Here is a 25,180-nt window from a genome sequence, read left to right on the forward strand (position 1 = left end):
TTTACTAGTTGTCGCCTATTATATCATACGATTGTATAACACACACACCACCACCACCCCAAGGCGACAGTTTCACAAGAGTCCAATTCCTTATAAATCATTTAGGGAAGTTAAAGGAAAGGGTCACAACTCAAAATTGTAATGTAACCGTGTTCCCATCCCAGATGCTTATTTTTAACCTTCGTTTCGGTGGTGAGCAACAAGATTTGCTCCGATATTTGTCCATTTGTATGTTTCTTAAACGAAGACTGGCACTGAATGAAGGCAAATACAGACACTGAATGAATGCAAATACAGTTTAACTAATTTTGGAAATCTCGAATTAACACATATATTTTACATATACAAACAATTTACTTGCTATTTTCAGTTGCTTAGAGAACGTTCCTAGCTGGTATGACCCTATTAGTTTAGACAATAAAAGTTTTCATCAGCAAATGTGGCTTTCAAAACCAGATTATAATCCATAAAGAGTAGTTTCCTTTTATCTGAACTCTTGTGTAATCACAGAAAGAGCAAAGCCATGTCAAGGGTATTTCAGTAGTAGTGAATCAAAGTGTTTGATACCATAACGACACAGAAATTGTTATCACATTACTAATGTAAAATATTTTTTAAAAAATATATCCATGAGAAAGTATGGCTGTTATCACAGTACTAATGTAAAAAAAATAACTATCCATGAGAAAGTATGGCTTATAAGAAAACAAGTTCTAATATGTAAAGAGTACAATTAACAGAAAATGGAAACATGCGGTCAACAGATCAATTAAAATGTTTTATTCCATAACAGATCTTGCATTGAGGAGGTTTTGTAAATACTAAATAAAATGGATTTTCTCAATTAAAAATAAAAATAGAGTATAATAGAAAGCGCTTTTGAAAATGACTCATCGGTACCTTCAACATGCAATAGGGGTCACACTTCGTCGCAAAATTATGGATTGTGTTTTGTAGTTTAAGGGTTAGACGATAATTAGATGGTATTGCTTAAGCTTTAGGAAAAGAAGTCATGGAACGAATAATAATTGCATAATGTATTTTATTGTACTTTATAAATTTACCTTATATAAATAAATTAAGTGAATATATTAAATTGAATTAAAAGAGATTTACTCCATAAGATTTATGTTGTATATGCTGTTCAGTTGTATGCACATTAGATTGTCTTCTAAAGCACACTTAATAGAAATAATCATCAGCCAAACTGATTGCTCGATGGACGCCAGTTTACATGACCCGTTCTCCATAAGGTGCTGGCCACGAAAACAAAAAATCGCTAATTATATCTGGAAGGATAGAAATCGGCCGAAAGAAGAAACGTGCATCATATCCAACGATGTAGTCAAGTTGAGGATTCTGAGACAATAAAGCGTGTACCATAGCATCAGAGACAAGATGTGGTTTAAATGAGACTTGTGTGTCAACAACACCGATGTTAGAAATGACTGAAAGTGAGAAGAAGAAAAAAACGCAAATACATACAACAGATTTTTTTAGAAGACGGTATAGAGCATAAATAGGATCCTAGGCAAGGTTTCAAAATTATGTTGTTTTCAAGCAGAATGTGTTAACATGATGATTTTGAATTTTAAAACAAAAATATTATAAGCATCATCAGTAATTATCTTACATGTTCATTTCAATGACCTCATTTTTAATTACTTTAGTCGAATTGAACGCAACTCTTTTTTGCACATAGTGGCAAAAACTCATAAAACATTAAAAGTTAAATAGTTTAGATGGATATCATGTGCATTGATGGATCTCTGTTATTAGCTGACGCATGAAAATGCATGACTACACTTACAAAAATAACAATAAGTCTTGCTCGTTTCCACTTTTCTTGCATCTCAATATTCGCCTTCAGGACTACATGTGGATGCATATCAGGTCAAATTATTATACTTCCCCTATCAAAACATTCTTGCAACCAACACCTTACCCCTCCATTTAAAAACAATTTTCCAAAACGTTTCCAGCAATCCCACCATAATCAAACATAATTTGCTATAATTCCCTGGCTATAGATCCCTATAGCATTATATTCATCTAAGTGATTTTCGAATCTTCTCCAAGGGATGGCACAAAATATCAACGCCACTATTGCACAAAAATCTGGGTGAAAAAGTATGTTTAATACTACGCTCGAGTAAACTTGAACTTAATATTAATAATTTTGACTACTGAGACCTACCATCATAAAAAAATAATTTTACCCAAATGATCGTGAGAAAAGCAAACAGGCAAAGTTTATGATTTAGTTGAGATATGAAAAGTATAATTTTTTCCAGACGCATTTTTTACAACCTAAACATATTATTATATACAAATTATGCAAAGAAAATCAATTATTTCCTTGTTTAGAAAATCTGCAATTTCAGTTGTCGATATAGGTTTGCTATTTGTTTTATTATTGTTTCGTATCGTGCGTATGCTAATGGTAGTCTATGGATGGAATTTGAATGAATGCTTATTAAAATATAAAAATATGGTTTTATGATATACTTTAAAATTGTGAATCATGTGTATTGTATTAACTTAGGACTGGAGAGCATTGTTTTACGACTCGGTAAATTTAATATGGATCCGAAAAGAAGTAATCCTTACGTTGACATATATGATTTTAACATAGGCATATGCGTTAAAATGAATCAATTAAATGCCTACCAACAGGTTTTAGGGTTAGATGATTTAACTAAAATAACAAAATTAATTTGTATCACTTTAGTATGATCATAAAATGAACAAATATTGGGATCATTAATTTATTTCATAACCACCAAAGGAACGTTCATAATTTACATTTTGCCGAAGGTCTTCATTGTATAGAAGAAATGTATACGGAATTTAGATTTCGGCTCCTCTAATATTGGACCTTCGAAGCAAGTTATAAATATGCAGACAATTTGGAATATCACCTTTAATATATGATAAGTGATGGTTTGGATTAAGGAATAAACAGAGACAATAGAACAGGATCTACAGGTGAGGATCAGTCAAAGGATGAAATTCTAAAGATCATAAACGAATATAGTATATAATTAATTAAACTAGATAAATAGATGAAATGAATTTTCTATCTCTTGCAATTGATCTTGATGTCATAATAACAGACCAAACATCTATCATTTCTGTACAATTAGACAGTTTACATCATTTTATAATCCTCGATTTATAAGTACTAGTAGATATTCTGATTTTTGCTTTCAATGATTCAATGCCGATAAAGGAACTTTGAAGACTGAAGTTATGTTGTAAACTCCAACAGAACATTTGGAAAGTTCAAATTTGGTGTGGTTTGAGTTATTATAAAGAGATCTGAGCAAACTTAACGTGTCGTGAGTCTGTAATACGAAAATAGTTGAAAAGAAAGATCTTGATATCCAGGAGCACAAGGATGCATCTATTGTCAGTTTGCCGTCTGTGACTATGACCCTGGTATTGACATCAGATACAGGACTGATGGCAAGTTCTTAAGTCGGAAGAGACAGTGAGTAAGGAAGAAGTTACAAGAAATAACTATTCAATGTCTCCTATTTCCTGCTGACTGTTTTCTGAAAGTCAAATCTAAGTATGAAATGCAACAGAGTATGGTCTATTTCTCATCAGCATGTGTCAGTTTCGGTCTCACAATCAATATCTAGAAGACAAGATCATGCACCCAACTGCACCAGGAAAGCCTGACGTAGAGCCAACCATCACAGCAAATGGCCAAACCTTAATGGCATTGCACAAGATCACTTGTCTCGGCAGTGCATTGTCAGGTGCAGTCCACATCAATGACAAATCCAATGCAAGAATGGCTAAAGCAAGTGTGGCCTTTGTCAGCCTAAAAGCAAATGTGTGGGAACCCAGACGCATCAGTCTGCAACAAAAGTTCAAGGTCCACCAAATACATTATGCTTCCCACCCTAATGCATTCTTGCGAAACCTGGACGGTGTACATACACCATGCCATGAATCCGAACCATTTTCACATGGGCCACCTGAGGAAACAGGCAGGCAATCCAAGCATCCCCCACTCTGCTGGTGAAATCAGAGATGAGATGAACAGTCCGCGTCACCTTCCACGACGTGCTGAAGGAGACAGCAATAACATCAGGGTGGTCAAAATAAACTCTTAAAGATTCCCTCAAGACAGTATTAAAATATTTAAACATTGACACTGAGTCTTGGAAATACCCCGCACGGGATCGCTCCACCTGGCGGAGTCTCATCCATACTGGAGCTACAGACTTTGAACTGAGAAGAATTGCAAATGCAGTGCAGAAGCGTGAATAACGTAAATCTCAGAACGTCATCGCGTCCTCTTTGATCACAAAACCCCAAGGGGCCTCTCATGCCCAGTGTGCCACACACAGTTCAGAGCGCAAATTGTCCTGATCTGCCAATCACGTACTAAGAGAAACCAAACCAATTAGCGATGCCGTGGTTACCGACCAATTCGAATCAACAACAACAACTAATAACGTAAATGCATCACAACTTATTGGATCATCCTTTGTTGTTCCATTAACCATTTCGTCGACACTGTTTTAATTACTTAAACAAAGAATATTATTTCATCATGTTTCCAATTGTTACTTCATATCAACGTGTCTTGGAAAGATTTAATAATAAACCCTACTAACACTGCACTAAGCCCACTAAAAACTAAGGAATAATACACCCTGTTGGGAATCCTGCAACTAGGAAGCTTGTGCCACACACATCCCTCCGGATATATATATATATATATATATATATATATATATATATATATATATATATATATATATATATATATATATATATATATATATATATATATATATATATATATATATATATATATATATATTCTACCTGAAATCTCAAAGCAGGCAAAATCCACTCATACCTACACTATCTAAATATACTCCTCTTCTGCTCCTCGTGACTTCTGACCTCGCCAGTCATGACTTTGATATCTTGTAGAACACAATCTTTTTCGAAAGAACGATCCCGTCTACTTGATATTTAAGTCCAATGCGCTGTCTCTACTCAGGTTAGTGGAATATAACAAATTCTACCCAACAATCATTGTGATCACTTTGTTTATTTATGTATTAGACTGAAATCTCCACCAACTCAAACAATTGGTCCCTGTTTTTGAATAGTCCGAGTCCCTGAAGTTTAACCTATTTATTTATTTTTGTGGCTGTTTTCTTGCTTATGCTATTTACTCTTTTTATGGGGGCCCCGAGTGGCCGAGTGGTCTAAAGCGCTCTCCGTTATGGATCACTGCCTTCTCACCTCTGTCTGCGTAGGTTCGAGTCTCGGATTCAGCCAATGTGGGTATGTGAGAAAGCTTGCCAGTAGCTTCTCGAGGGTCGGTGGTTCTTTCCGGTGTTTTCCCGGTTTCTTCCTCCACCATTAATACTGGCCGCCATGTATAGCCTATCGAGTGCTGAAAAATGGCGTTAAACCCTACAACAACAACAACATACTCTTTTTATTTTAATCTCTTTTAGCAGATGTTACGTTCAACAGACGCAGAAAGTTTCTGCCAAACACCACTACATATTCCGCATGGTTGTAACATTGGATCATGAGATTTTTAATACTCTTTTGCGTTATCAATATGGCATGACCCTAAACTGCCTTATGTATTAATAGTGATAAAGAAATCGACACCTTTCAGTCAAGATACATTCCGAAAGGACGTTTGACGTAGGAAATTGCTGACTGCATATTTAAGCACGAGAGAACGGCGTCTACGTCAGAGAATTTTTGCGTTTTGTGGCTTTACTTAAGCATATTTTCTGTCAGTATTGCAAAAAAACAATGCTTTCATTCCGTATCACTATTTTCACAAGTGATAAAATGACTCTAGAAAACAAATTCTAACATGCACTCAGTAAAAGTATTCACAAGCGTGATTTTCAGAAATACAAAGGGAGAAAACCTACTTATCCAAGTTTTGCAACGGGAAAGTGAAAAGATTTAGAATTATCTAACTTGTTAGTACATTGCTCAAAATTCAGTGTCGACGTATACCTTACGTCAGGGCCGTCCAACATATTTTGGCTGGGGGACATAACAGATAAAATGCTTAAGGTCACGGGCAGCATGAGCAAGAACAATCATGTATTACTACTTATGCATATTAATGAACACGCATAGTTTTAAAAGGATTGCCAATATTGCCGCCATTAGCACAATGTGCTGAGGTCTCGCTGTATAGTTTCGTATTTTGAAACCTCTTTAATTTTTAAGATAGAAGGCATGAACCAATTATGATAAGCCTAGCATTTATAAATTCACACAGAAGCTAAATCTGTAATGTGGTTTAGATTTACTTTGAGTTAGGCTTGAAAATGGGTTGACTTGTTTGGTGACTGCCTGTCAGAGTTACACTAGCACTGGAGATCAAATGCGTAACTTGGGCTGCAAATGAACAGCCCACTTGGCTTACGTATTTACGTATGTCTGCTACAGAGGTAAATATATAAAAATCGAGATGGTTGAGGGGTGATGAAAAGTATGCTGATTTGTTATAGTACTAGTGAACATTATTCATGCATACTGATTCTTGTAGCTGCCTTGTCACAGGAAAATATTAGAAATAGCTCTTTGCTGTCAAAAAAGAATGTAAAAAAGAGGGTTGGTGGCAGTGTTGGTTCAGTATAAAAGCCACCAGTTGTATAAGGAATTAACCTGATTGCCGCAGTCAAAATCTCACATGCATGCTGTCAGCAAAAATCATTAGTTTGTGTTTATTTTGTATCTTTAGTGTAAAATTATTTTCATTTTTCTGCAATAGGTCATTGTCGGATGAAAATTCACCAGATAAACTGTACAGTGAGACCTGAAATTTTCCGTATACAGCCCATAGGCCGCGGGTTTGCACGCCTTCCTTACAAAAAAAAAAATCACTAATACGTGTGTATTACGTCTAGGGGACCAACCTATTGTGGCTTGGAGCGAACAAGTATATCCCTTGTCTGATGTTAAATTCATTCTCATCGTAACACACGCAGAGACAATTTATGGAACCAGTGTGTGTGTGTATATAAATACGTATTTGCCTTTCTTTGTCTGTGTGTTTATTCGCGTGCGTGCTCGCTGCTTTATTTGTTGGCATGCTTGTTGTTTTGTTCGTTTTTTGGGGGTGGGGTGGGGGAGTGATTGTAAAGTCAAGTAAGTTTCTTGCTGCAGGAGAGTGTATAGAGAAACAATATCCAGAAGGGCTTTGTGTCATTTGAGAGAGAGAGAGAGAGAGAGAGAGAGAGATTACTTTTCTTTGCTATTCTGCCGCCGTAAAAACTTTTCAAATCTTCACTACATTTGTCAAATGACTCTCGGAATATACTTTCCAATCGTTTCTGGTTTGTGATGTTTGTTTTAAATCCGCCAGGGTTGATGGTATGAACTGTGACACCGCTCTGGTTTAACTCACGTCTACAAAAATACAGTGACGCATGAACTTCCAGTGAATTTATTTACGTGTTTAAATATATTGTATTTGAACAAGTATACGATCAGATAAACATACTTCAACTCCTTCAAAAAAAATAGTTCACAATCTTCTAACTTTACAAAAATAGAAAAGTACTTTGTGCAAAAATCGACCCGTCTGAACCATGAAGGTCAGTTTAGATCTATCCCAAAACACAACGGTGAAAAGGGGCTCGGTGAAGATGGATAAGCCGGTCAACCGGTCAGTGGATTAGAGGTATTACCGAAACATATCTAACAACTCACCAACCACTTGACTAAGGAAAGAAAATATACCCCTGCGAAAAGAAAATTAACCCAAAACTCATTATTCGGAACATCGGGACCCTGTATGATGATTGCAAGGTTGCCCGAGGGTGCTACAGAGACGAAGAAAAACGACTTCGCTCTCATGGGATTAAGCTGGGTAAAAATGGACACATTCTGGTCAGAAACGTCTTCCAAATTACAACATAGCACTGTACTCAAGGTACGAGGAGGAAGGAGCCCCAATTCCTGAACTTGGGAGTTAAAAGATAAATAAATTATCAGATAATTTTGTTTTGTTTCTGTTGGTTGTTGTTTATTTTTATATAGTTTATATTCCTTCTGTATACTTTCAGAAGTTAGTATTGTCAAAACTGGCAAAATTCATTTCCCTATTTTTTCTGACGTCAACGTACTTTGGACTAATTCAAGTTACATAGTGGGGGGGGGGGACTTTCTGCAGCTCTAGGGATAGGGTAAGGCGATTATAATTTATACATTTTTCATGAAACAAATTTATATGAAGGAAACCTGGTGGCTTTACACATCAATGCAGTAAGATTTGTTTTTGTCGGAATGATAAAGCTTCCTCCTTAACAAGCACGCGTATATACACACTCTCAGTCTGTGAAACACCTGCATAAATATACACCCAAACATGTTTGCTTGCTGTTTCAAACTCTAATAATCACGCACTAAAATAATTTTGCTTCTTCTCACATATGCTGGATTTGTTAAGTCATGTACATGACTAATTCTTATTTGTGCTAAACTTGATGTTCGACAATAAACAATAAATAGAAAATTAAGCATGTTTGTTTGAAGATTTATTTTTTAACTGATTTGCATTTCGAAAAGCATACATAGTTATTTGCAAAATATGCAACTGTTGTATGTGCGTACAGAAGTCCACACTGTGAAAAATTATTTTGACGTGAATGTACGAGGACATAATGGCCGAGAAACTAAATGGCTTTTAAAGGGAATGCGGTAGAAACGAACACATTTTAATCAGTTTTTCGTGATTTTTGCATATGTCAACTTTATCTCATATTTTATATTCATTTTACTGACTTCTAACATATTTGCATATAAAATATGTTATCTTGTCGTACTGTTGTGTGCAATTCATTTTTATATTTTCCGTGCTTTACCTTTAGTTAGCACTCCATATGTATGTATGTATGTATGTATGTATGTATGTATGTATGTATGTATGTATGTATGTATGTATGTATGTATGTATGCATGTATGTATGTAACAATCCTCAATTAAAGTGTAAAAACGGGACGCAGAAATGCAACAGCACACTCAAAGCAACAATATGCTGAAGCTCTCAAAGAAGTGCAAAGAACAACAAGGACAAGAAGATGTACAAAGAAACTCAAGCCAAACTGCCAGAGGAGGACGCTGGAGAAAGAAGCAAACAATAAGTGTATGACGTCAAAAAGCAGCTTTCAGTGAAAGACAAAATGGAAATACACTTACAAAGAACGAGGATCAGCTCAAAAATAGGTTGTGCAGCTCAAGAAAGTGCCTATAAGACACATACCATTGGATACCCCAGAGGACTAAGCTATGAATACACTCTTACACTGGAAGATCAGCCAACCAAGCTGGAAAGAAATCGTCAAGGCCGCAAAGAAACAAAAGAATGTAAAGCACCAGTTTCTGAGGCCACACCCCTATGAGTGTTTGAAGTAGACACTAAAAACATCAACAGACATGAAATTTTATTGTTTAAAGATTGAGCTCGGTGGAGGGCAACGTATCTGTTATTTGGAAGGTGGGATATATCATTAATTTACCCAAAATAAGGATATATCTGGGGACCCAGGAACTAAAGAGGAATAATTTTGTTACGCGCATCACGAAAATGATAATATAATATTCTTAGAAAAGAAAAAGATGGTTTTAAATATACGAACTTTGAGACAAGCCGATTTTCGTGAACACTGATTATATAACCACTTTGCGAATCGTCGTGCAACGACCTCTTGAATGAAATTTCTCCTCTACATCACGTTTATCGACTTGAGAAAAGAAGAAAACAAAATTATTTGTGATAATGTATTTCGTAATGTCGTATGGAAACTTATTGGACATTTGCTTTACCACAGAAATTCGTCAACATTATAAATAACACATACCAAAACGTCTCATGCAAGTGGTACATAAGTGGGCACTCACATAACTGTTCATGAAGAGACAGGAGTCAGACAAGGTTATCTACTGTCTCCTCGTAATAAACTGGGTCATGCGGCAAACCATTGAATGATGTTGACTTTGCAGATAACATCGCCCTTCTCTATCACAACCAACACACCAAATCTAGTGCACAATCAGTGAACTAAGAAAACAGCAGCCAAAGTAGGGCTTAACATCAGCAATCCCAATTCCAAAGAAACTCGCGTAAACAATAATGTGAAAGATAATAGTGTCAGACAGTAGAGTCCATGAAAATACTGACACGTTTATTCACCTAAAAAGTATCATACGAAAAGACAGGGGGTTTATACTAGGATGTACAAACTCGAACTGGAAAAGCACTAACAGTACTTCCCGCATTAAAACGAGTATTGATCTCCGGTGAAATATCCGAAAAGACCAAACTCAGAATTCTTAACACAACTGTGAAATCTGTATTTTTATCTAAGGCCGAAACACGGGGAACAACAAAGACCATAAAGGAGAAAAATCCAAGCTTTTTGTTCGCAAGTGTCAGTTTTGAAAATGTGGTGGCCTGAAACTATCAGTAATGAAGCCTTATGAAGAAGAGCAAATCAGGATAAATTGAAGGCAGTGGGGCTGAATTAGATATACACTTAAAAAACCCGGGACAAATTGAATCAGATCGCCGGAGACAACACCAAAACAGAAAGAACCATGAATACCTGGAAAAGATCGGTGGATGCTGAAGTAATCCTAATTGGACGTAACTGGTTAGAAATAGAAAAGGATGTTCAGAGGAGAATACAATGGAGGGGAATTGCAGATGACTGTGCTCTACGGGGATTTAAATCGTTTAAGACAAGTAGTTCTACTCTCTTTGAGTTAACATATAAAGATGATAGTTATGAACCTTTTCAAACAAAATATTATATCGGCATTTTCTTAAAGTCTTTATCTCAAATATCCTTTAGCAAAAGTATGTTCTATTTCTCGAGTATATTTTCAAAATTCATTCTTGCAAGGAATTAGTTTTCATTAAATTATTTGAACTCACCAAAGAAAAAATTTATTTCTAAAACAATAATTAATTAGTCCTACCTAATACAAGTTGAGAATGTTTTCAGTCCCGTCTTGGAAATGCAATAATTAGAGAGCCCTGGATAAGCCGACGTTGCGACAATGCTACAAACGTTTACCACTCGTCCCCTCGCTTGTCGAATGAGAGGCAGGAAGTTCAAGGTCATTGATATTGATCCAAAGAGGTTGACCTTGCAAGCTGCCTTGAAATCGTCCACTGTTAACATCTCCATCGGTGCAAAATTCGGCATCACTCCAGCATTGTTCACCAGCCCCCATAATCCTAATAATTTGTGAAAAAAATCAATTATTAGGAAAAGACTTGTGAATTCAATGTCTGCAGAACAGGCGCAAGTAAACCTTTGAAAACCATTTATCGTAATGAGAACAAGTAGTCTGTAATTAAATTTGATCAAACTCCGAACGCTGTATCGTTGCTTTCTGTTAAATTTTTACGATTAACGAAAAAGATGTAGCTGTTTGGATTGGCATCATTTCGAGGATGGTCAGTGAGGTAGATTTAACCTACCCTTTATTGTAATTATGTATCTATAGGCAAGAAGTTTCACGCACTGAGTTAAAAAAAACAACTGATATATCAGTTGCATTCTACGTACATCACTGAAACAAGTCTCTGAATATACTGCGATGATTAATATTTCGTAGAAGGGGAGAGGACAGGTAGCCGGATAATTAAAATGTAAGCAATCCTTGACGATATTTTGAAAATAGAGAATATCACGAAAAGAACTGAATAAATACTATAAATACCGATATCGTCTTCATTTCAAGCACTGTCCACTTGTCATCTTTCAAATTATGTGTGTATTATGCAAATTGTATACCTGTGTTCTGCGGTAATTCTCTTCTTACAATGGCAGCGGCCTTCTGCACCGATATTTCATCAGTTACGTCTAGTATGATAGTTTTAAGTCGACTTGAACATTCATCCTTCAATTTCTTGGCTCCATCGTCGGTCAGACAACCAGAAATGACATTCACTCCCATACTATCTAACCTCTTGGACAAAAGGTTTCCAAATCCGGTATCACATCCGGTTATGACGACATACCGGGAAGCAATATCGTCAACCATTTTCTTACTGGAAAGTGCTTGATACAGTTGATACCAAATGAATAGAGACACAAAAATCGTGATCAATCCCAACAGCCAGAGCATCTTCTGTAAAATGGAACAGTACAATCACTACAAGTGTAAAGAAAAAAAAGGGAGATATATCAGCCTTTCCTGGATTCACAAACCACATGCTCATCACGTGTCCATTAGTACCTAGAGACATTACTCCGCATGCAAATCACACACTAAACAATTATCTTTTGTTTCTAACACTAGTAACATAAGAGACTCAAATTTAAACAGAAAATAGACACAGTGCTTCTTGTACCTAAACCAACAAAATGTATGATTTCATGAAGTATATTTTACATTGATTAAGAACTGATTTCTCAACCATGAAAATTCCCATAATAAGGGATGCTTCGAAAGGGGAGTAAGGACATATACAGAGTATGAATCTCTGCTGAGAGAAGTAAATACGGTATATTAAAAGGCATTTTCCATGTGTAAATACGATATACTTTTAACCATATTCCATGAGTAAAGACGGTATATTATTAAATATTTTCCAAGTACAATAAATGTTGTAAACGATCTAATTTTATGTACACTTTTTCTAAGACCTAAATCTTTCATGTATTCAAGAAGTTTTGATGGGACAGATCTTAGCATGATTCCCAAATGCAATATATCAGTTAAATTAAAGTGCATATGTTCGCATTGTTGAGAAGATCGTGATACTAGTTTAACCAGATTAATGTATTTTATGTATAAAAGAGTACTATTTATCGGATCGAAGACATTGCATTGCAGTGGATAAATAGTGTTATTACATGGCATAGTTAAGTGTTACTCGCCAAGAAAGACATCCGTGACTTATGACGTAAGGTTATATAAATAATTATGCACATAATTTTTTGTTAAAAAGGAAACAAGACATGATAGGAAACATAAGTGCTAAGAGTTTCACCTTTACTCTGTTCTATTACGCTCATTGTTTTTACATCGCATCCCTCGAAAGTATGACAGACATTCGAATCATCCCTATCGATCACTTAGGAATGCTGCGACATTGTACATGCACCCATGCACGCATGTGCTAACGAATACATGCAAGCAAGACGGACATTATCATACTAGAGTTCGGTTCTTGAGAAGCAAGGACAATTGTTGTCAGATTGGAAGCTAAGACACACCAGGAGAATGTCCTATGTCTTGTAAATCGTTTTAAAATTTGGCTATTACTGTCCATTTCCATAACGGCAGACGTTGATGCACATAAAAATCAAGTACTGAGAAAAATTAAATTATCCAGCTTTTATGGTCAAAGGCTAAACTCCATTTAGGAACCAAATTATTGCACAGTATGTCCCCGGATCATCCATCTTTATTTTCAGATAGCTATCAGTCCAATCCAGCATGATTATTTGCATAATCTCCTTTTTTAGTCAACTAACCAATCCTCATGCAGAGTTTTCGGACATTTTATATCTCGCATTGCCCTCCATCACTTTAAACTGTGGCTAAATTCTGCAACTTACGCTTAGTTCATATGTGTCATTTTCTGCAACTGCTCGTTGTCCTTGACATGGTTTCGAGATTATACTGCCCGGATGCATGAACTAATATATCGCTTGGGGGAGGCATTTTTATGCCAAAAATTCACTTAAAACGAAATTATTCTTCAATTCCTATCCCACAATTAATACTAGTTTCATTCTTTGCAACATTTCGTCCCATGCATCTATCATAGCCCACGTGTGTATTGGACCCACTTTGACATATATCATAATTCACGTATGTATTGTCATCATTCTGACATATAAATCATAACCCACGTGCGTAATGGCACCACTTTACATATATCATAGTTCACTTGTGTGTTGGCCACACCTTGACATATGTCATAGCTCACGTGTGTCTTGCCCCCACCTTGACATATATCATAGCCAAGCGTGTATTGTCCTCACCCTGACTTATATCATAATTCACGTGTGTGTTGGCATCATTCTGACATATAACATAGCCCACGTTCGTATTGGCACAACTTTAACATATATGATAGTTCACTTGTGTATTGGCATCACATCGACATATAGCAAAGCCCGCGTGCGTATTGGCACCACCTTGACCTATATATCATTGCTCAATGTGTATTCGCCAAGCCTTTACATATAGCACAGCTCACGTTTGTATTGGCCCCACCTTGACATATATCATTGCTCATGTGTGTATTGGTATCACTTTGACATATAGCAAAGCTCACGTGTGTCTTGTACACAACTTGACATATTTCATAGCTCACGTGTGTCTTGGCCACACCGTGACATATATCATTGCTCACGTGTGTATTGGTATCACCTTGACATATATCATAGCTCACGTGTATCTTGGCCCCACCTTGACATATATCATAGCCAAGCGTGTATTGTCCACACCCTGACTTATATCATAATTCACGTGTGTGTTGTCATCATTCTGACATATAGCATAGCCCACGTTCGTATTGGCACAGCTTTAACATATATGATAGTTCACTTGTGTATTGGTATCATACTGACATATGGCACAGCTCACGTTTGTATTAGCCCCACCTTGACATATATCATTGCTCACTTGTGTATTGATATCACTTTGACATATAGCAAAGCCCACGTACCTATTGGCACCACTTTGACTTATATCGGACTCTATTTTATCAAGAAACGGTAACATTCATTTCATAAATGAAGTTAATCAAACTCGACATTATTTTAGCTTTGAGTTTTAGTGATGTTTTGCTTCTTAAAACAATAAAATAACAAACTGTCATTGACACTTACTCAAACGACGCAAACGACAACAACAACACTTTTGGAAACGTATTGCCAATTTCACATGTATGTTTCACAGTCAAGACAGAAACACACACGAATGATTCAGCAATTTGTAATTCTGACGGACGTATACACCACAGACGATAAAAGGCTAACAGTAACCAAATATCTTTTATGACTAATAACTAATTTAACAGATGACGTCATGTTCAGAATCTTCCCTGAAATCGTTTAAACTTTTAAACGATGATAGAAACCTTATGACATAATTAGAAATGGCTTACAGACGTGCACAGTGTACTACATTGTTTTAGCAGTCTGAATGGAGAATAGGTTAGGGATTGGAGATGGAACCTTGAATGGGTGATCCAAATCTTACCTCTAAGTACAATAGGGGAAGCAGCGGGCTGCAAATTTGGAAGGAAAGACCACAACCGGTATCGTCAGCAAAATATGATTTTGTAGCCTATAATATGCGTTTATTTATCCGTTATTTTATCATGAGAACTTTAATACGATGTTACTACTGATATGGCATATGTCAGTTATCTTCAGACAGCAAACAAATGCCAAGAGATAACGAGGGTAATGTTTATGCCAACAAAGTCATAAACAAGGACTGAAGAAGTTATCTGATTAAGTAACGGATGCTTTGCATATATATCTCTCTCTCTCTCTCTCTCTCTCTCTCTCTCTCTCTCGACCGCTCCGGTGGCCTAGTGGTTAGAGCGTCCGCCTCGGATGCGGTAGGTCGAATGTTTGATTCCCGGCCGAGTCATACCAAAGACTTACACAAATGATACTAACAGCTGCCTCAATTGGCGCTCAGCATTAAGAGGTTAGTGTTAGGACTGGTCCTCCTTGTGTCAGAATAATGCGACTGGGTGGGACGTCATGCTACATGTCTGCGGCATGATGCCTCAGTGCTAGACATCACTATAAACTGTCACACTGCAGACATCGTAGCGATATGACTGAAAAATTGTTAAAGCTAGGTTAAAAATCCAGATCTCTCTCTCTCTCTCTCTCACACACACACACACTCTCTCTCTTCCTCCCTCCCTCCCTCCCCTCTCTCTCTCTCTCTCTCTCTCTCTCTCTCTTTTATTTGCATCTTTGTTTTTGGCGACAAAATACACTTATGGACATTGTGATAAATATATGAAAATTACAGCAATTGTATGTTGTTTTTTTAAAGAGGTTTCGTTACCAATTAGCTTATTTGCTGTTTGATAAACGGTAATTATACAGCTCCATTGAATTTTTCAATCCATGAATCCTGTTACACCTTAATTTTACCAATAATGTCTTCGTGCTCTTTGTCTCGAGCCATAAAAAGAAGGAAACAGGGCTTTCATCTGGAAATATATTGCCAGAACGATCTGTCACTACTAAAGTTTTGTTTAAAAAAAAACAGCAACAAACAAAACAATCATAAACAACAACAAGAAAGCAAAAGTAACCTATACTCATTATTTAAAATTTGGGTTTTGCAAATTGAATACCTTTTAATTTGAAAAGCTAGCATACATTACCAGTACCTGTGTTATACGCATTTCATTTTATCTATTTATCCGAATATTTTCAAAAATACTGACATTGACTCAAAATAGACCGCAAGCAGGGACGGGGGGGGGGGGGGCACTCCCCCCCACCACCAATTGGCATGTGCTGTAAAATTGCTGTAGCCTATAAACGAAAATTAACAAACCCGTAAAGTTTTGCCCCTCCCCCCACCACAAATTTTGCCCCACCCCCCACCCCGCCCCGAAAAATGTTGAAATGATGTCCCTGACCGCAAGCGGTACTTTATAAATTTTACTTGGGACTTTTCAATTATGTCTTTAACTTTTCAGTTAGTGATCTGATACTGACTGAGGGCAAGCCCTTTAGTCATCAAATAGTCATGGGTAAAGTTTCATCACAATATCGCAAGTAGTTCAAACGTTGCAGATCAGACACATAAATTGATTGAATGACATTTCCATTTCACTGACCCCAGGAACCAAGGACGTTGTTGTGTATGTGACAGCCTGTCTAGTCATGATGCATATCTGGATAAAGTCAGGTTCCTTCAACAGTTTCCAGAAGTTCAAAAGTAGAAAGATACGGAAACAAGTCACAGAGTGGGGTAAGGGCATGGCATCAAAGCTAGGAAGATGACCGAAGTACCTGTATTTCAGTATAGCCCGGGCGTTTCCTTAAAAAATAGACATATAAATTTGTGCCACAGTGACAGATGACAGAGTTGCATTTCCCTTGTTATGATCTATCAATAGGGAGCTATTTTTGCGACATGTCATCAAGTCGTAATGTGCATGTGTAATGTTTTATAAAAATAGCTTTAGTCATATTTCAAGTCTCACTTATACAGGTGAAACAATTAAAATCCTTGTTTTGACCATAACTTTTGAGCAAGCATGCTGACTGTGGTAGACGAGACAAAGTCGAGTAACGTTGTATAAACAGGTGATGTTTTATGGGCATTTATCCATTAATTTATTAATTAAAGACAAGAAACGTAAATTGATCCCACAGAAACTGGTGAGCATGGTTGGGAATTTATCGAAGTGTAAATTTTACCTAATCACTGACAAAGTTTATTCGGACTTTATTGACTTTGTGAGTGATTAGGTAAAAATTTACACATCGAAAAATACAGATGAATACGAAAAGTGAGCAACATCCGGGCATTATAATGTGATAATGCATCTGATTGGCTGAGCTTCTCAATAATTTAGAGGACTTATTTATGATCATATCTCTTTGTCAGATTTGGTATGTTAGATAATTGTATAAAGCACGTGTATACCCTTAGGAAATTCAGTTCCAATAATTTCGTGTTGAAACCATATATATACACTTAGTATGGTGCAAAGAATTACTTGCCAGCAAGTGTTGCAATGCAAGGGAAATAATCTATGAAGACGACTATTTGCAATCACTGTTTGGTGTCAATCAGAGAATTCCCATTGTAATATTATTTGGGAACACAATGTCAAAAGTAAAAAAAATAACTCACGTTTTGTGTAACAGATTTGTTAATTAAAAATTATATAATTGCAATATGACAAATAAGACTATTCTTAATTTAAAAAGTATTACCCAATACACTTTCCTCCTTAACCAATTCAAAATTTAATTACTTAGAGCAAAGAAACCCAAGATTTAAAAAAAAAATTATGAGATATTATGTAGCAGAGCAAGCCAGTCAGATTATGGGAATCGAACACGCAAACTTCTGGTCACATGGTCAACACCTTCACGAAAGCTCCCCTGTGTGTGGATCCCAATGGTTTCCAAGATGTGACTTCGAAGGCAGGGTCCAAAGGGGCTAAGGACAGGCCGTGACATCCATGCTGAAAGCACAGATTATCTCCTGTAATTTCCAGTAAGTGTATACGCATTATTGGTTGCGCTATGAGCCAACTAATCCTATGGCCAAGTCTAGAGGAGGAAAAGGGACAGAAAGAGATCCAGAGAACAATGCTAGCTGTATGAATGATATATCCTTGATTATCATTGGACAGACAAGATGTGATGTATTATCACTTCGTAGGAATGGAAAATGATAATTTTTTCTTTTTATTGATAGTTGCATCTTTAGCAGGCTGGATGTGAATTATGAACCCGGTTTAATATGCACGACTGTGTGCCCTAACATCAGTTATATTTTCAATTATTTATATTTTGTTTAGTTTGATCATGTGCATTCTGTGTGGCAAGTTCTTATAGTGTTTCTGTTTTTGAATATTTTCTTTCATCGCGGACCGAATCAGTTAGTCTTTATACAAAGTGGATTTCAGTATGCTTTTTATTTTGTATGTAATATGACATATCAATAGTATGCAAATAGATATATAAATATAAACAGAATAATGTACTACTGCATGGATATCATTTATAAGACTAGTTGACATGCATTATACAGATCAGGTTATATTATGAAAAATAATTAACGGCACATTGTTGTTAACGAGAAGATGCATGTTTTAGTTACAAATTCCAATAAGCGTTCCGTCACACAGACAGTTTTCCTACTTGTTTACGCAACCCATCCCCGCTTCAACAATATTTCTGGATTAGGCCCTGGAAATGTCAAAAAAATAATATATTTTATTGACATTGAATTGAGACTGGAATTTTGAAGCTGAATACTTTTTTTAAATGAAGATGGTCATTGAGCTTAAATCTAAAGAAAAAACTTCCATCTAAAAAATGTTTGCATTGTTTCACTACGTATTCAATTCGAATAAATCTTACAAATATAAACTTATTAGAATCATTGATAGAGCAACCTGTTTTGCATCCAAATGTCTTTTTGTTTTAATAATAGGAGACCTAAAAAGAGTCGTAAGATACATTAGAAACAAAAGATTAAATACTTGTAAGTCTAATTTCTAAGGCCAAATAAATCATGTTTTCAACTGGAGTTGAGTTGGTTACGTTTTCAAAGTCTCCATTTCGGGTCACAAAATACCTAAAATTTAAATGGTTCCATCTTTCTTTTTTTACATAGAATTTTGATCATAAATAATTTTTAAATAAGATAGGAAAGGTAAAAGTAATCTGTATTTGTCTTTAAGAAATGCAGTCGACACTGTCAATCAGTTTTGGGGATTGTACTAAAAAAAAAGCATTTTTCTACACTATGCTTTTTCTTGGATTTAAAATGGGTATTATCATCGTTGTAATTTTGCCCTTACGAAAGAAAAAGTTTTTATTTGGAATCGTCGATGAAAAACTGAAAAACTCAGACGATATGAATTTGTTTATTTTGCCATTGAAGCAACGTATTTATAGATGTAGAATTTTAAATGAAATACTTGATGTTCATCATTTCAAAAAGATCAAGTTCTTTATTCTTCTCTCTCTCTCTCTCTCTCTCTGCTATGTCCATAACAAATGGGAACATTTTAATTTAAATAATGTATTTTTAACAAAAGGCTTTTGATTTAATATGATACATGTCTGTCCCATACTTACGGAAAGATTATGGATTGATGGTGTGAGTGAAGAATGAAGAAGATAAATAGATATATACATGTATGAACAGTACGTGTAATGCACGATAGATAGATAGATAGATAGATAGATAGATAGATAGATAGATAGATAGATAGATAGATAGATTGATAGGTAGGTAGGTAGGTAGACAGACAGACAGACAGACTGACTAACTGACTGATTGACTGATTGATTGATTGATTGATTGAAAGGAAAAGGTAAACAGGATTGGTACCGACGGTGCATTAATTTGTCGACATTTTTGGGTGATTGTTATCTGTGTCATCACTGCCTTTTGCTTATGTGTGTATTGTAAATAATATATAACCCCAAGTTTTAGCTTTCTATCTTTTTGGTTTCTTGTTTTTAATTTTTTTTTATTTATTCAGACAATGTTTGAAGTAACCTTGATGCATGAATTACATTGGCTCTGTAACAAGGTGAATTCTGAAATCAGCTTGACACATATTTCTTCTTTGGCTGATCAGCTGATTTGATTTATTTTAGCATTAATTAACTTGTTGTTTGCAGTTTTTGTCAAAGGTATACATTTACCGCAACGAAAAAGATCAAAGGTAATCACAGGTAAAGACACTTTTTTGGACAAATATTGAAAGTAACAAAGCGAAAATAAAAATTACAATGGCTTCAGTAACGGGTTAGACATGATTTTACCAATGAATTCATGTATGCATAAAATATATGCTTATAATATTGATATATCATTAATGATTCATCGAAGTAATAGTGAATTTGTTTTGGGAATTAACATGTGTTAATAATTATTTTTGTTTCCTATTCGTTAGCTAATTCTGATCTGATTTGTTCAATTGCGCATGAAAAAGAGACGAATTTTTTTCAGCTTCTGTATATTTCACTGTCGCCAAGGATTGGAACATAGCTTGTTAAATGAGTTTAATGAATCTATACTCTGCTGGTAGTGTATATCTATCATCAAATTTTCGTTGTGGTAAGGATATGATTCAAAATCGCAAATAATTTTTTCAGGTTTTAATTCATCACATATTTTTATACTGTCATGTCTTAATTTTTTAATTGCAGAAAAAATAGCATTAATATTTTTATAGTTCATTAAATTATAACTACACATTTAAAATAAAAAATTATTACATAACACATATTAGCATATTTACAGTATTAGATACAATCTTAGTCCTGAGGACTGCACAACAATTGTATTAGTATAGACATAACAAACGAATGTTTAACTTACCTATTTACTTCACGAATACACTTGCTGAAAGGACCACGAATAATTATGGCTGCCTTTTATAGCGTCCCAAACCATTCTAGAAAATACGTTTGGAAATACTCAAGACGTTCTAGAAAATACGTTTGGAAATTCCTGAACAGAAATAATAATGAGGACTTTGTATAGCGCCTAATCTTTAGAAGCTCTAAGCGCTTTACAACATTAGACAAAACCAATAAGATAAGAAAAACATATAATGATATGATTACAAAAACAAACACCATGAAATTGGAAAACATAAAAGAACATGCTGAGAATATTTAAGGTAGGAAACATTATAAGGTCTTTAAGTTTGTTCTTGCAGTCGAAATAAGTGAGTTTTGAGGGCACTCTTGAATGAGATCACTGTGTCTTTGTGTCTAAGTTCAGTGGGCAATTCATTCCACGTTGCTGGGCCCTGGTATGCAAAAGAATGCTGTCCATATGACTTTGTTTTCATACTTGGAATAATGAGTATACGATTGTCAGAAGAGGAGCGTAAGTATCTTGCTGGTGTGTACACATGGGTGAGGTCGGATAGGTATGTTGGACTAGAGTCCGACAGTGAAACGTAGCACAGAGAACAAATTTTGTGTTTGATTCTGGATCGAATGGATAGCCAGTGTAGTCGTCCTGGAAAATTTAAAGGTAAATTATGGTCAGGATTTTTAGGAGTTTTGGGTAATATGTAGAATTGAGGTGTACGTATGTTAAGAGGGATAGAATCTAATTCCTCATATACGGAATTATTATTTTTGAGGTGTATGTATGTTAAGAGGGAAAGTATCAAATTCCTCACATACGGAATTATTATTTTTAGCGATCTCAATAATGCATGTTGAATTTTTTTATTTAATTTCTAATTGACGTTCAACTTCTTTAACATAATCATCCTGATTCACGATAATAATAGTGTTTGACTTATCATCCTCTTTAATCACTATACTGTCGTCATTCATTAGATTATATACAGACTTAATTTCGTCCGTGTAAATATTACTTTGATATTGCTTTAATTTAGTTAATATCTCTTTTGTGATCGTGTGTATATATATATATATATATATATATATATATATATATATATATATATATATATATATATATATATATATATATATATATATATATATATATATATATATATATATATATATATATATATATGACTCACGTAAAAGATGACTTAATTGTGTTATAAAAAGGTTATTTGGGTGACAAGTTTTGGGATGACTTCTCCAACCAATTGGGGCGACTTCTCCAACCACTCTGGGGCGACTTCTCCAGATACGTGGGGGCGAGTTCTCCGCATACCGACGTAACTTAGAGAAGTGCAAGCGATGGATTAATGCTCTCGCTTTCTGTCTCTGTCTCAGTGTTGTTTCATATGGCAAATATTGCTCACCAATATCGTCTGGGATATCTTTTAACGTTATCACGCACGCCGTTTTCACAGAATATTTGTCGGAGGTTAAGACGTTGTCAAGTCACGTGTTCGGTAGGCGGAGCGATCTACCTTATGGCGTAAGGTCAATTGTTTCTTTCACGTTACTGCAACAGAAATACGTATTGTCAGAGGCGTAGCTGGGGGGGGGGGGGCAGGGGGGTACATATGTCCCCGGGCGCCAAGGTACAGGGGCGCCAAAATGAGGCTTACAACGTTACATTATAATAAGTAAACAAGGGTAATATTAAAAAATGTGATTAAACGGGGAGGGGGCTGGGGCGCCAATTTTATAGTTCGTCCCCGGGCGCAAAATATCATAGCTACGCCTCTGCGTATTGTCATTGATAAAAGAACAGTGCGAACATCTGGGTCTATTTTAACATTTCATATCCTTAACTGAGAACGTGTAGCTTGATCACGTGGGTTGTAACTATGGCAATAAATGAGGTGTAAACCAAACAGCCTAAATTAAATAGTATTGAAATATGCTACAGTTGTGAATGTTGTATCAGAACCAACATTTCCTAGTCTCCTGTCATATTTCTTCATAATTAACTGAGAGCCTTAAATTTCATCTTCGCCTCCTATATTATTTATGCTTATGTACATATGTTAAGTACTTCCATTCAACTTTATTTCATCACTATATGTTTCTTAGATAGTATGAAAGCACTTACTAGGCAACGTGGGCAACAGTTACCTATATATTACGTAATTAAATTTTTACTTTTATTCTGCTCCTATCATACATTTTTTTGAGATTCTAGTCATATCTCTTGATGGTATACAGTGTGGTAGTTTATAGTGATGTCTAGCACTGGGATATCATTCCGCAGACATGTAGCATCATGTCCAACCCAGTCGCATTCCTGACACCAAGCCGACCAGTCCTAACACTAATCTCTTAATGCTGAGCGCCAAGCGAGACAGCTGCTAGGAACCATTTTTGTAAGTTTTTAGTATGACTTGGCCGGAGTTCGAATTCGCGGTCTCCCGCATCCGTGGCAGACGCTCTAACCACTTAGGCCACCGGATTATTCCTCAAACCGAGGTGATCTGTCATGTGGGCGAAAATGATAGTCAACCCAAAGTATACAAATGAGGTGATCTGTGCTGTGGGCGAAAATAACAGAGTCAACCCAAAGTATACAAACCAAGGCGATCTTCATAATCGTATCATAATCTGCACCATATACTTTTTTCTTTTCTCATGTTGAGTCTGTGCAACTTTTATAAATTTTGAAAAATCAGTAATCCATTATTGTATGGACAATTTGTCACAATGTACTTTTCAAAATATTTTGTTTCCATCTATGTAATGACCAGTACCTGGGGATATATACTCAAGTAAGAGTTGCGCAAGCAAACCTACGTCAGCCTAAAAAATGTAAAGTGATTTTGGATTATTTGGACCCTTACCTATAAAAGTATAAATTTTGAAACAAGTTAAATATTTCCAACAACTTTCCTTAAAGCGATTATGAAAGCCCAGTTCCTCTGAAGGAATACAAGTGATTGAAACATTGTCAATATAAATTCTTAACTACATATGAGATTATATTATATATTTTAAAATATCAACGAAAATAAAATTTAAAAAAAAAGAAAAGAAAAATATGCGTCAGCCGGGAATCGAACCCGGATCGGCTGCTTGGAAGGCAACCATGCTAACCTTTACACCACCGACGCTTATATAAATACATTGCGATGCAACAGTAGATGGAAGCATCCCTCCACACTTCAAAGCACAGGCACTTGATTCTTTGGAAACTAATGTGTACACTCACCTTATATGTTATATGGTGAGTGTACACATTAGTTTCTACATAATCAAGTGCCTGTGCTTCAAAGTCAATCTAAGTGGAACACCATCGACTGCTTGAGTGAGTTGACTTGAAGGGAGAACAATATACAGACATATTATCGCTTAAACATTCATAAAGAAAATGTAACAATTGTGTATATATATATATATATATATATATATATATATATATATATATATATATATATATATAATATATATATATTATTATTATTATTATTATTAAAAATTAAAAACGTGTGTTGTTGAAGAAAATGTTCGTATTATTATATACAGTCACTAAAACAGCTCCAATGAGATAATGTTTCTTATTAGGTAATGCAATTCCGACTCCAAACAAAATCTGTGTTACATTCTGTATAGTAAAAGTCATGCAGGTAATGTATGCGTTTAATACCAACTATATGAGTAATGGTGTCGTAGTTTAAAAGTGTGTTACACTTACCTTTAGATGGCGATTATTCATTGTATTGGATGGTAGCTATTTACACATCCCGACAAACAAATGACAAATAGTTATAGTACGTGGACATCTTTGGACACGGTCAACCTAAAGGTTAGTCCGATAAATCAAACACACACACCTAATCTGTGTTGATACTGATGGACTATATGTGGCTGCGAATAATTGCAGCTTTCAATGAATAGGTGATATCAGGCCCCTAACCAGAAAATAAACATCATCACGGGTGAGGGGCTGATTTATCGGTCTACCTAAAGGTGTGATCGTTTACAAACCCGACTGAATGCCAAGCGCTTTGATGTCACAATAAAAGCG

The 25,180-nt window shown here is 35.6% G+C and overlaps 1 protein-coding gene and 1 non-coding gene across 3 annotated transcripts; both read right to left on the reverse strand.

The window, feature by feature from the left end:
- Positions 1-884: 884 nt before the first annotated feature.
- On the reverse strand, positions 885-25,052 carry LOC149785758 (retinol dehydrogenase 7-like). Of its 2 annotated transcripts, none has more exons than XM_089931238.1 (5): positions 24,848-25,052; positions 11,824-12,160; positions 11,000-11,261; positions 7,262-7,425; positions 885-1,448 (listed from the first exon to the last, which is right to left on the reverse strand). In XM_089931238.1, exons 1-5 carry the CDS (start codon positions 24,866-24,868, stop codon positions 1,231-1,233), a joined length of 1,002 nt encoding a protein of 333 aa, XP_089787364.1. In that variant the 5' UTR covers positions 24,869-25,052; the 3' UTR covers positions 885-1,230. The 2 variants fall into 2 exon arrangements, with proteins under 2 accessions (XP_089787364.1, XP_089787365.1); XM_089931239.1 differs by lacking the exon at positions 24,848-25,052 and adding an exon at positions 15,251-15,347 and having other exon boundaries at positions 887-1,448.
- On the reverse strand, positions 24,195-24,266 carry Trnag-ucc (transfer RNA glycine (anticodon UCC)). The gene has a single exon. It is a non-coding gene; the product is annotated as a tRNA-Gly (tRNA).
- Positions 25,053-25,180: the final 128 nt, after the last annotated feature.

The sequence above is a fragment of the Sinohyriopsis cumingii genome, chromosome 13 (genome assembly GCF_028554795.1).
Source record: "Sinohyriopsis cumingii isolate HCF-2022 chromosome 13, ASM2855479v2, whole genome shotgun sequence".
Classification (NCBI taxonomy): domain Eukaryota; kingdom Metazoa; phylum Mollusca; class Bivalvia; order Unionida; family Unionidae; genus Sinohyriopsis; species Sinohyriopsis cumingii.